General features: G+C 44.5%; 1 protein-coding gene across 1 annotated transcript; it reads left to right on the top strand.

Moving 5' to 3' along the window:
- Positions 1–784: 784 nt before the first annotated feature.
- On the top strand, positions 785–12,508 carry Rtl9 (retrotransposon Gag like 9). The gene is made up of 3 exons (XM_005323356.5): positions 785–1,386; positions 6,838–10,890; positions 11,380–12,508. Exons 2-3 carry the CDS (start codon positions 6,910–6,912, stop codon positions 11,494–11,496), a joined length of 4,098 nt encoding a protein of 1,365 aa, XP_005323413.2. The 5' UTR covers positions 785–1,386; positions 6,838–6,909; the 3' UTR covers positions 11,497–12,508.
- The last annotated feature ends 551 nt before the right edge of the window (positions 12,509–13,059 follow it).

Genomic DNA, 13,059 nt, shown 5'->3' with positions numbered 1-13,059 from the left:
TTGTGTAAAAATCCTAACCATGCCTTTATTGACACTACTGATAAAGAGGTGGAACAGGGGAGGATTGAGGTTAGGGACTTTCTTTTAGGTTGTCACAGAACTCTCATTCTGGCAATGGTATTCCACTAGTTTTGAATTCATCTGTCTTTAGGAAGTTGGCCCTGGGAAGATAGGTCATAGTCAGAAAGTTGCTTGGAGATCCTCAAGTCGGAAACTCACTTGTGGTCCAAATGCTTAGTGACATCAGACACTTATTCCTACAAGGGAGCTGTATGATCCAAGGGGTGGCACAGGTCAAATGCATTGGCCAAGTCCCGCCTCAGCAGGGCTTGAGTCTGCACTTGGCAACTTTTATTTCTCTTACTCCGTTCCTGTGGACACTTTCTTTATCTATGTGAATGTCCTCACTTAGGCTAAGGTCAAACTGTATTCTTCTGTCTTCTGGCCAGAAAGACTTCCTGTCTTACAGGTATCTGATCTTATCTATGTTGATGTTTTAACTCAGAGTGATTCCTTAAAGCAGGTCCTTGGACAAGTTCCCGTCCTCCAGGAAAACTGCAGCAGTCCCCATGCAAGGACAAAGCCTGGGGACTATGTAGTAAATGTTTTGTAAAGAGAAGAGAAATCTATTTAATTTAGAAGACTTTCCTTTATTCTAAGATTATTTCCCTTTCTTTTGGTGTTTAAAGAAAGCCCTTTCTTTTTAGGAAATGGTAATTGGGGTTTGTTTTCTATTGTTTCTTAATGCATTTACTTGGAAAAATAAAAATCTAGCAACCCACTGTTGGTCGCCTGGTTTGGGGGCTTGAATAAGCTGCAAGCCCTAGAACCTGGTCACATTTTTAGAGTTCTGCTTGGACCTCTAGGTACCCCCTATTGCCACTTACAGTCTAAGTGCTTATAAATTACCTGCTTCATAATCTGCGGCAGAATCTCTTCAAGGATTGACATCAAGCTTATAGCTCTGGAGTTTACAGTATACCGGTCTGTAGTTTCCTTATTTAAGAAAATTGGGACACTGCCCATTTGCAGTCCTCCGGTATCCCTCCTGTTTTCTGCGATTGCACAGATCCTTCAGGACGGCACCTAACGCAAGGCAGTTCCGTTTGCTCTTCTTATAATGTTCTTTTCCCTATAGAGTTGGACATGCATATACATGTTGTTTGGGGAATTTGCAGCACATCCAATGAAAGCATAATTCCCAACTAACAGTCAAATCCTTTTCTTTGGAGCTACCCAGAACACACCTACCCTCTCTTCCATATGACAGCCCTTCAGAGACTTGAAGACAGTGTGTGACTCTCCCGTGAGTTAAGAGCACCGGCTGAGTCAGACCGACCCGAGTGACAAGCCCAGCTTCACTCCCTCTCAGCTGTGAGAGCCAAGGTAAGTTACTGAATTTTAATTTCTCTCTACTTCAGTTCTGTAGCTGATTTATCAAATGGGGGCCAAAACAGCCACTTCATTGGTTTATTGTGCAATAAAATAATGTATGTTAAGTGTTTAGCACGCTGCCTGGCATAGCAAGCGCTGAGTAAATGCTAGCAATTTGCCCCCTCTGTATTTACAAGAAACCCGGTGGGCATTTTAAGTGTCGAAGCTTTTGGAGAGCAAGACAGCGGGAGGGTGTCTCCTCCCCTGTATGATCTGGGCAGGCAGAGGACCCCAAAGTAGTGCAGGTATTGCTTGAGCCTTAGCTTGTCTGTTTTCAGTTAACTGGGAGCCTGTTTGCTAAGGCTGGGGGAGAGGATATTGTTGAGAATCTAGAGAAAGGCTTATTTTCAACAGCTGGAAAGCGATTTGTTGACATATTGAACGGTCTCTTGTTTATTCTTATTTCCCCAAGCAGCTAGCCATGCAATCCCCCAAACTCAATTACCTTTTGTGAGGCAGCAGGAGCATGACACCTCCTAGCCGTATTGATCAGCACAGACTGGGTGGGACGTGAGGGACCTGAGAGATGGTAAGCAGCAATTTCTGGGCTTTTCCTTCCTTAGAAGGCCTCCCTTCTCTGTGTTCCTAGAGACTCTCGCTTTAATCAAACAGAAGTCTATGCTCCAAATGGACTGAGCATGCAAGAGCCCTCTCTCAGTAGTTTCCTTAGAATCAGGCTGATGAAAACAGTCACAGTGGACCAGAACTTGGAACCCTGGAGTGACCAGTGCCAGAATGGTTTTTCTAACTGTAGCTTTTTGCACACACTGGGTTTTGCAAGCATTTGCATGAATATAAACTCTGAATGCCATTGCAGCTAGAAAAAGTTTGGAAGGAGACACACCCAACTGCGAACAGACAGAGGAATGGGACTTGGGGGGGGGGGGAGGAGTAGTCTCAGGACTTTAGCTTTATCTGTATGGAGGATTTCAAGGTTTTACCCCGAGAATAAATTCCTAGATTATCTGTGTAATTATTAAACACAAAGTTAAAAAAAAAACCAAGAAATCATTTTTAAGACAACCTCCAAATACCAAAATAAAATCAAGCCATTGGAGACACTTTTTCAGGGTTACTTCTGACCAAAGATCCAAGTGGTGCAACTGCTAAGTTTGTTGGGGGAGAAAAGTTGTTTTGGTGGAGGGATGTTGGGTGTGCCTAGAGAGCTCATGCAGGAAGAGGTGAGAGAAGAGCTAGAGATACAATCAAAATGAATCATATATTTCTTTAAAAAATAAAATTAACTTTTATTACATTTTTCATACAAGAATAAAGGGTGCATTATAAATGAATGTGAAAATACAAATAAAGAAAATGAAAATACCACCCCCCCTGTTCTTTCACCATTCAAATATGGTCAATGTGAATATTTTGGTATATATCCTTTCAGATTTTATTTTTCTGTGCAAAAATATTTTATTTTATAAAATTTTGATAATTATGTCCATAGTAGAATATGATTCTCAATGGCTAAATTGGGGACATTATAAGTATAATGATTCATTTAATCATCAAATTATGTCACAACATTTTTAATACTGGGGATTGAACCCAGAGATGCTTTACTAGTGAATTACATCCCTAGCCCTTCATATTTTTTTTTAAAATTTTGAGACAGGGTCTTGCTAAGTTTCTCAGGCTGGCCTCGAACTTTCACTCCTTCTACCTCAGCCTCCAGAGTCTCTGGGATTGCAGGGGTGCACAGTGTGTCCGTCCTGATTTTTAATTACCGTAGACAACTCTGCTCTGTAGCTGTGTGACATTGGGGAAGCTAGTTAATCTCTCTGTGCTTTGTGTTTCTGATCTGAAAAATGAAGTTGATAATAGTGCCTATAACAGGGATGTCATGAGTATCAAACAGGATCATGTAAGTAAAGTACTTAGCACAGTCTTTGGTGCAGTAACTTCAGTTTTAATTATTAGGTATGTTAATAATATTAATAACAGTTGTTTTGAAGCTGTTTTCTAAGGCTTAGTTTTGGTTTAGGGGTGATGGGTGAGCCACTGAAACTTTTCTTTTGGAGTAATATATATTATATGAGGCCTGGAGTCAGACAGAGCTGTGGGCTCACCTCACTGAGGCTCAGTTTCTTTACCCGTTAACTGAAAATTAAAAGTGCCTGCCTGGCAGAGTAGTTGTAAAGATCAAATGAGATAATGCTCACGAAGGCCTCAGCATTGTTCTTGGCATATGGGAAGAGTTTAATCAAGGTCAGCTGGTATTAATACTATACTACTACTACTACTACTGCTACTACTACTGCTACTACTACTACAATGTTTCAGCCATTTGTAGTGAGAAAGTTTCCTTTCTTGGTGGTGTGAGGGCAGATGGCAATAAGTGGAACAGTTAGAGTGTTTCTAATCACCTGTCTGATTACATAGAGAGAAAATGATTTTGGAAGCAGACTGGAGCTCAAATCTGTGCTTGCTATTTTTACTAGCTCTGTGTCCTTGGTCACATAAACTTTACCAAGCCCACTTCTCCATTTCTGAAATGGGCATGCCAGTTCCCACCTCAGGTGATGCTGAGAGGTCTAGGGCTTAGACCATGTACTCAGTTATTGCTGGCTGTTACTTTTTTTAAAAAATGTTTTTATAGTTATAGATGGACAGCATGCCTTTAGTATATATATTTATTTATATGTGATGCTGAGGATTGAACCCAGTGCTAGGCGAGTGCTCTACCACTGAGCCACGATCCCAGTCCTGGTTGTTACTTTTGAGGTGCCTAATGACTTAAATGCCTCCATCCTAAACTCTGAGTCCATATAACTGGGCTACTTGAACTTCACCTGAAGGCTTTGCCCTATCCAGAACTTAGAGTGAAGGGTTAGACTGAAGGGTTAAGTGGCAGTGATTCAAAAAGACGGGAGGGAGGACACTGGCAACCTTTCCGCTGCTTCTACTCTGACCTTGAGCTCTGGTTCTAGAAAGCAGGTTAAAACCCCAGTTGTATGATATGAGTCTTACCTGGTATGCTCAAAACTAGCATATTTTTCTTTTTCTTTTTTTAAAAAATATTTTGGTCATATATGGACATAATAACTTTATTTTACTCATTTATTATTTTTTTAATGTGGGGCTGAGGATCGAACCCAGTGCCTCGCACATATTAGACTAGCTCTCTACCGCTGAACCACAACCCCAGCCCCAAGACTGGCATATTTTTTTTTGCAACTGTCTGAAATCCATGAATCCTTTCTCCATGGCAGGAATACTGGTTACCAGGTTTCCCCCTGTTTCTCTCTCTTTTTTTTTTCTTATCACAATTGCAGGGCTCTATTGAGGTCTCTGTATCTATAGCCCACTGTCCATCCTCTCCCACCTTGCTTGCCCTGCACCTAAACCTCTGTGAGCTTTTCTGATGTTGCTCCACTTGATCTCCAGCCTGAGTTTCCTTACCTCCAATGCCTAGCCTGTGCTTCCTGGTCATACCAGCTGTAGTGCCCAGTTCTCAGGGTTCCTGTGTCTGCCCAACCCTGCAGAGGGTATATGCCTACTTCCTGAGTGAGGACTCTTTCAGTCTCATTCCTTACTTATTTCAATCTCTTTTTCTCTATGGGGCAACCAGAGGTGGGCATAGTGGGGTTGGGACTATTGGTGGTGAGGGGAAACAAGTTGGAGTTGGATAGGCCAAGAGCTGAAGTGGAGTTTCTGGAGGGCTGTCAAGTGAAAGGCGGCCAGAGGCAAATGTCAGAGCCTATATAGAGGCAGGAATCTGGGACCAGAGAGCCAGAGCAAGCACTAGCAAGTCAGGAGCAGTGGGGCGGGTGGGCGGGCAGGCTGGCTGGAGGGCTGGCGGGCAAGAGGGGGGCGTGGCAGGGGATAGCTTAGGGAGATTGCAGAGAACAGCTGCTGGTATTGGGTCCTGCTTTAATGAACTGGCACAGGGTATAAGTCAATTGGCCAGACTAAAAGAGCTAAGGGTGCAAAGGACACTCTATCCCTCTTCGCCATAACTGACAAGGTAAGATCCTTCTGAGTTTTGCCTAGTGGGAAACTGTGACATGTTTAGAGATTTTTCTGAAGATAGGAGGTAGAGGTCATGAGTGCTCTTTTGACTCACCTTTACCATTGCACCAGTTATTAAGATAACCAAAGTGTTAGCAGGAGGTCAGGATTTCTTTTATGACACCCCATCTCCAAGCTGGAGACAGAGGGAAGGGTCTTGGTAATGTGACTAAAGCAGAAAGGTAGATCATGATAGCTCAGTGATAAAAAGTGCAGGTAGCAAGTATTTGGATGGACAGGGGGATCTATGTGATTGCAGGCAAATTATTAAGTTTCTCTGGGTCTTCATTTTTCATTTGTAAGATAAGAAAGAGGACTACCAAAATCTCTGTGTTGCTTTGGGGACCAATTGAGATGATGTGAGTAAAGTGCCTAGCAGAATGCTTGCCAATCAGTGGGTGCTCAAAAAAGGGTTGCTGTTGGTATTTTGCTGCTGGTTTTCTCATTATCACGGACGCACAAATACCATGAGGTTGGCAAGTTTTGTGACATTGTCCCAAAGTAAGCGTCTTCCATTTCTGGCACGGACAGGCAGTGGGGACGTGTCAACCTTGTGTAATGTCTGCATTACACTGTTTTCAAGTTGTGTGTCAAAGAGCTACTTCTGTGACTGCTTATGGGGGTGGGTCAGAGGGGTGAGGCTGTAGGATTGCTGACCCCTGTGTCATCAGAGAAACTTGAAATTTGTACATACAGAGTGTGCCCTGGTGTAGGATATCAAATAAATGTCTAAATTTTAGTGACATGCACATGCAAAGTGAGCAATAAAGAGTAGTAGTGGTGGCTGTTGTTATTAGTATTATTATTAAGGATGACATTAATAAGCAGAGTTTCAGTTTATGGAATGTTGTTCCTAGTCATTGGTCAGATAAATGCCTTACTTTTCTTTAGAAGGACATTCAAGGACATCAGAATAATAAAATGGGGACTAAACCACTGGCAGGATTCCATGAGCCCTAGGAACTAATGATTATCCTGGGGCAAAGGGCATTTAGTCTCGCCAGTACCTTGGCTGACTTGGGAGTGCTGTGGTGGGATAGAACAGAAACCAGAAGCCTGCACTTTTCACAGTTGGCCAGAAGGTGGTGCTGCCACCTCATGTGAGCCAGAACTGTTCTGGCTCTTGGCTGCCTGAAGTTGCTAGCTTTTATAAACAGAGGCTGTGCTAAGTTACTGAGCGGGTTGGTTTGAAAAGGACAGAGACAAAAGGGATATTTGTTCTAGCTTCAGAGTTATGCATTGCTGAACAGCTTCTTTAACCTGAGCGGCCCATCTTCAATGCCATATACTGGTCAACACATATAAGCACATCTGCACCATGAATCATTTGTGTATTTTCCAATCTTTTTGATGTTGCCTTTTGATCTCAAACTTGTTTCCTTTTTACAGATTCTCCTGCCACTTGAGCTATATCAGGACCCCTGATATCATCACTTTAGGGGCTCTCTCCACACTGTGGCCATGGCAGATATGTCAATACCTTTAAATTCACTGCAATTCAACAATATGATGAGGGAGGAAAATGTTGACCCCCAAAACAGGGGCACAGCCTTATCTAGACCAATAACAGAGACAGGAGAAGAGGTCCAAATTCTGCATTCTCATGTACAGCTGCCTATAGTCGCAACTTCAGCCTCCGACCCTGGAGGGACACCCACAGAGCTGATGACATCCCCAGCCTTTGACACCATGTCCACACCTCTTATGGGAGCACCAAACTCTGGAGCATTGTCTCCATCACTACTGCCATCCTCAGACTCTGGAACAATGTCTCCACTGCTAATGCCAACTTCAGACTCTGGGGCACTGTCCCCATTGCTAATGCCAGCTTCAGACTCTGGGACACTGTCTCCACTGCTAATGCCAGCCTCTGATTCTGGAACATTGTCCCCATTGCTGTCCACTTCAGACTATGGCTTAATGTCCCCAGGGATGATGACAATTCCTGACTTTGGAACAATGTCCACAGCACTAATGGCAGCACCAGATTCTGCAGAGATATCACCATTGGCAATGCCAGCTCCATCCTCTGGAGTGATGTCTGCACCTATAATGAGTGCCTCATCCTCTGAAGCAATGTCCACACCATTAATGCTAGCCCCAGATCCTGGAGAAATATCCCCACTCCTAATTCCAGATATAAACCCTAGGGGGATATCCACACAGCCAATGGCAGCTCCAGGCTCTGAAGCAATGTCTCCATTGCAAATTACAGATGAAGATACTGAAGCAATGTCCAAAGTGCTAATGACTGCCCTGGCCTCTGGAGAGATATCTTCATTGCTAATGTCTGGCACAGACTCTGAAGCGATATCATCACTGATAATGTCAGCTCTAGCTTCTGGAGAAACATCAACTCAGCCAACAAGCACCCAAGACTCTGAGGGAATGTCTACCATGCTCATGTCAGGCCCAGACTCTGGAGTCATGTCTTCACTGCTAATGTCAGCTTCAGACCCTGGAGCAATGTCCACACCGCTTCTGTCAGTTCCAGAAGCTGGAGAAATGTCCACATTACCAAAGCCAGCCCCAGAGGTTGAGGCAATGTCCCCGCTGCTAATGACAGGCCTAGGCTCTGCAGTGATGCCTGCCCAACTGATGCCAGCTCCAGTTTCTGGAGTGATGTCCTCACAATTAACACAAAATCTAGACTCTGAAATCATGTCTCCTTCATCAATGAGAGCAACAGCTTCTGGAACAATGTCCACACTGCCAGTGAGAGTTTCAGACTCAGGAGTGACATCTATACCACTAATGAGAGCTCCTGCTTCAGGAAGTATGTTGACATTGAAGAAGACAGTCCCAGCCTCTGGAGCTATGTCTGCCCCACTGATGGCAGTCACCAACTCTGGAGTGACATTCACAGAGCAAATGCCAACTACAGCCTCTAGAGTGATGTCCACACAGTTACCGATGGCCAAAACAGGATCAACACCCACAGGCTTTATGAAAGGTATGGCCAGTGAAGCAACATCCACACAGAGAATGAGAGCCTCAGCTTCTGGAATGATGTCCACACAGCTAGTTACAGCCACAGCCTCTGAAACAACGTGTGTGCCACAACTGACCGCCCCAGCCTCTGGATCGATATCCATGCATCAAATCAGAGCTCCAATTTCTGGAGCAATGTGCATGTCACAGATGAGGAACACAGTCTCAGGACTGACATCTACACCACAAATGAGAGCCACAGCATCTGGAGCAATGTCCACCCCACTAATGACAGCCAAAGCCTCTGAATCAATGTCCACACCTTTCATGAGAGATGGAACCTCAGGTGTGATGTCCATGCCACAAACGATAGCTCCAGCTTCTGGAGCATTATCTAAGCCACTAATGACATCCAAAGCCTCTGGAACAAGGTTCATGCAACAAATGACAATGGCATCTTCTGGAGTGATGTCCACACCACTAATGAGAGACATAGCTTCTGGAACTCTGTCCATGCCACAAATGACAGACACAGCCTTAGGAGGCTCAGAAGGGATGTCCACACTGCTAACAAGAGCCACAGCCTCTGGAGCAATGTCCACATCACAAATGACAGTCACAGCCTCTGAAGATATGTCCATGCCTCTAATGAGAACTCCAGGCCCTGAAGCAATGCCCACATCACTAATGAGAGCCACAGCCTCTGGGAAGATGCCCAGTCATCCAATGAACATCCAAGACTCTGGAGGGATGTCCACATCTTTCATGAGATCCATGACCTCAGGAGGGATGCAAATGAGAGCCCGGGCCTCTGGAGCAACGTCTACACCACTAACGAGAACCTCAGATTCTGAAGGGATGTCCCCACTGCTCACAAGAGCTTCATCCTCTGGAGACAGGTCCCTGCCACTAATGAGATGCCCATCTTCTGGAGAGACAGCTACACCTCCAAGAGCCCCAGCTTATGGAACAATATTTGCTCCACAAATGACAGCCACAACTTCTGGAATGATGTCCATGCCACAGGTGAAGGCTTCAGTTTCTGGAGCAGTGCCCACGCCACTAATGAGATCTACAGCCTCTGGAGGGATGTCCACAGCACCAATGAGAACTCCAGCCGCTAGAACAAGGTCCACGTCACAAATGATACCCACAGCTTCTGGAGACATTTGCACACTCCCAATGCGAGGTCCAGCCTCTGGAGGGATATCCCCACCACTAGTCAGAGCACCAGTCTCTGGAGTCACTTCCACACCACTAAGGAGACCCTCAGTCTCTGGAGCTATGTCCACAGAGTTCATGAGAGCTCCAGTCTCTGGAAAGATGTCCACTGCACCACCAACAAACATGGCCTCTGGGGGGATGTCCAAGCAATCAATGAGAACAACAGTGTCTGGAACAATGCCCATGCCTTTGTTGTCAGCCATGGCTTCCGGAGAGATGTCTGTGCCGCTAATGAAAACCATGGCCTCTGGAGAAATGCCACAAACAACATACACAGCTTCTGGAGGGATGGTTAAGCCACCAATGAGAGTCTCAACTTCTGGAGCAGTATCTACACCACCTATGAGAGCCTCAGCTTCTGGAACAATGTCCACACCACTACTGAAAACCATGGCCTCTGGAGGGATATCCATGCCACAAATGACAGCCACAGCCTCTGGAGGGATGTCCACACCGCTAATGAGGACCCCAGCCCCTGGGGCAATGTCCACACCACAAACAGCCTTTGGAAAGATGAACACTCCGGAAATCAAAGCTACAGACACTGGAGGGGCATCTACCTCTCACATCAATGCCACAGCTTCGGGATCAAAGTCCACACCACATACGACTGCCTCAACCCCTGGAACAACAAACCAGCCACCAAAGGAAGTGCCATCCTTTGGAATGTTGACCCCAGCACTCTGTTACCTCTTAGAAGAGCAAGAAGCAGCCCGGGGTTCATCCTCTGTGGAGGATGAGATGGAAATTGATGAGGAGAAGCAAATGAAGGGATTTTTGAATGATTCAGAGAAAATGGCATTTCTGGTGTCTCTTCATCTAGGGGCGGCAGAGAGGTGGTCCATCTTGCAAATGGAAGTAGGAAATCCCCTATCAAATGAAAATAAATCTTTCCTGAGCAGATCACAGGGCTTATATGACTCTCTATCTGAGATAGACATCCTCAGTGCTGTTCTTTGCCATCCCAAGCAGGGCCAGAAGTCAGTCAGGCAGTATGCCACCGACTTCCTGCTGCTGGCCCGACATTTGTCTTGGTCTGATGCCATTCTACGGACCAGGTTTCTGGAAGGACTCTCGGAAGCTGTTACCACCAAAATGGGTCGGATCTTCCTGAAGGTGGCCGGCAGCCTAAAGGAACTGATAGACAGATCTCTCTACACAGAGTGCCAGCTGGCTGAAGAGAGGGATTCCCCAGGCAACTCAAGCCAGGTTTTGCCGACAGCCTGTAAGCGGAATAATGAGGAGGCCATGGAGAATGAACTGAGCTCTCAGCAGCAGACCGAGGAGGTAATGATGGAGAATATACCCTGTTCTTCTCAATAGAGTTAAGAAGGAAGCAAGAGGGAGGTATTGAGCCCCTAGATAATAAAAACCCAACCTGGAGTTTTATCAGTGAATGTAGATGAATAGTTATTTTGGGTGGATTAACTGCTTTCAGGAGCAATGCTCACCCAAGTTAGTGAAGTTGTGGGATGGTTAAAGTACTAAATCTTCTAATTATAAGGGAACTGGCTGGATTGGGTCCTAAATATTTATTCCAAGTCCAAGTCTAAGGGAGATGTAGCTTCTAAGGGGCTGGGTCCCACCTATAACCATAGGCATTTGTAGACTCAGGTCACTAAAGGGATTTGGTTAGCCTAGCCCTCTTGTACATTTTATGTGGGTAAATTAGCCAAGTTCTCTAATCTGTTAAGTCAGTGAATTTAGTTAGACAGAACACCCTTTGTCATAGGAAGTGTGATTCTTATAACTGATGATTTTTTTTCTCACTCCCAGCACCAACATGTTCCCAAACGCTGTTACTACCTGAAAGAGCATGGAGACCCACAGGAGGGACTTCATGACCATCTTCGACAGAGCATTGGCCAGCAGAAGGCCCCCACCAACAAGTAGTGCTCCTGGGACTCTTCTGTGACATCTGACTTGGCTGCTAACTTGAGAACTGGTCCCTGGACCCATTCCATTCAACTACATCATAAACCTTGTTGCCTTCGCCCTCTAGCCTCCCCCTCTAGGCACATCCCACTTTATCTCCCACTTGGCTGCCTTGACCTTCTCTTTCACCCACATGCCTGTGACCTGCCCTGACAATCAGAGTGTGAACTCCCTTTACCATCAAGGCCAGTCCTATTCATTGGTCCAGGGAGAAGTCTAGGCAGGAGAAATCATGTCCTACCTCAAAAACACCTTAGAGTGTCTTGCCGTATGTCACCAGGCAAACTTGAGGAAACCCTGGTTCCATTCCACCTGGCAGGGGAGCCTATAAAGAGTGATACCCACTTGTGTACCATCCTTTTAAACCAGTTGACTTGCCCTTGTATGCCCCAACTCATAGTACCTAAAATGGGTCTTCAGGGTCCTTACCCTGTTTATAGTTTCCATCCTGAACCATTTGTTTTGACCCATAATAATAATAATGATAATAATAATAATAGTGGTAGTAATGGCTAACAGTTATTGATAATGTACCATGTGACAGGTACTGGGCTAAACTCTTGACAAGCATCATCTCACCACATTGTTAAAGTAACCCCACTTGTTCTTGTGTTGTAAGCTTCTGACCTCTTGATCTGTTGTTTATTGCCCTTGTCTTGTCCTTCAGTGTGTAATCTCTAGCTCTGACCTCTTGGTGACTCCCCTCAGTTGTTAGCTTCCCTCACTCTCCTTGGCTGTTGTGCTTCGTGGCCAGCATTCTTGATAAGGGTTTTGGTCTTTCAACAGGCATAGATGTTAGAACATAACATGAGCAGTGTTTGCCTTCAGGTGGTGGGGTTATGGGTGTTTTTTTATTTTCTTCTATTTCTCTATATTTTCCAGATTCTCTACACTTTCCAGATTCTCTACAGTAAGCATGTATTACATTTGTAATCATAAAAGCAAATAAAGGTCATTTATGAAAAAAGGATTCAATTGTGGCTACAACAATTTGATTTCTTTTTAATTTGTTCTTTTTAGTTATCCATGACAATTTAATATTATACATACATGGAGTTTAAGTTCCCATTCTTGTCGTTGTACATGATGTGGAGTTACACTGGTCGTGTATTCATATAAGAACATAGGAAAGTTCTATCTGATTTATTCTACTGTCTTTTCCATTGCTATCTTCCCTCCCTTCCCTTCATTTCCTACTCCGGTGAACTTCTATTCTTCCTCCCCTTATTGTGAGTTAACATCCACATGTCAGAGAGAATATTTGATCTTTGGTTTTTGTGGAACTAGCTTATTTTACTTAGCATGATATTCTCCAGTTCCATCCATTTACTGACAAATGCCATAATTTCATTCTTCTTTATGGCTGAGTAGTATTCCATTGTGTATACATACATTCCATTGTGTATACATTCCATTGTGTATACATCTGTTTATTTGTTGAAGAGCACCTAGGTTGTTTCCATAGCTTAGCTATTGTGAATTGAGCTACTATGAACATTGATTTGGCTGCATCAATGTAGT

The sequence above is a fragment of the Ictidomys tridecemlineatus genome, chromosome X (genome assembly GCF_052094955.1).
Source record: "Ictidomys tridecemlineatus isolate mIctTri1 chromosome X, mIctTri1.hap1, whole genome shotgun sequence".
Classification (NCBI taxonomy): Eukaryota; Metazoa; Chordata; class Mammalia; order Rodentia; family Sciuridae; genus Ictidomys; species Ictidomys tridecemlineatus.
The sequence above is the reverse complement of the archived record's forward strand: the minus strand, read 5'-3'. Positions and strand labels throughout refer to the sequence as shown.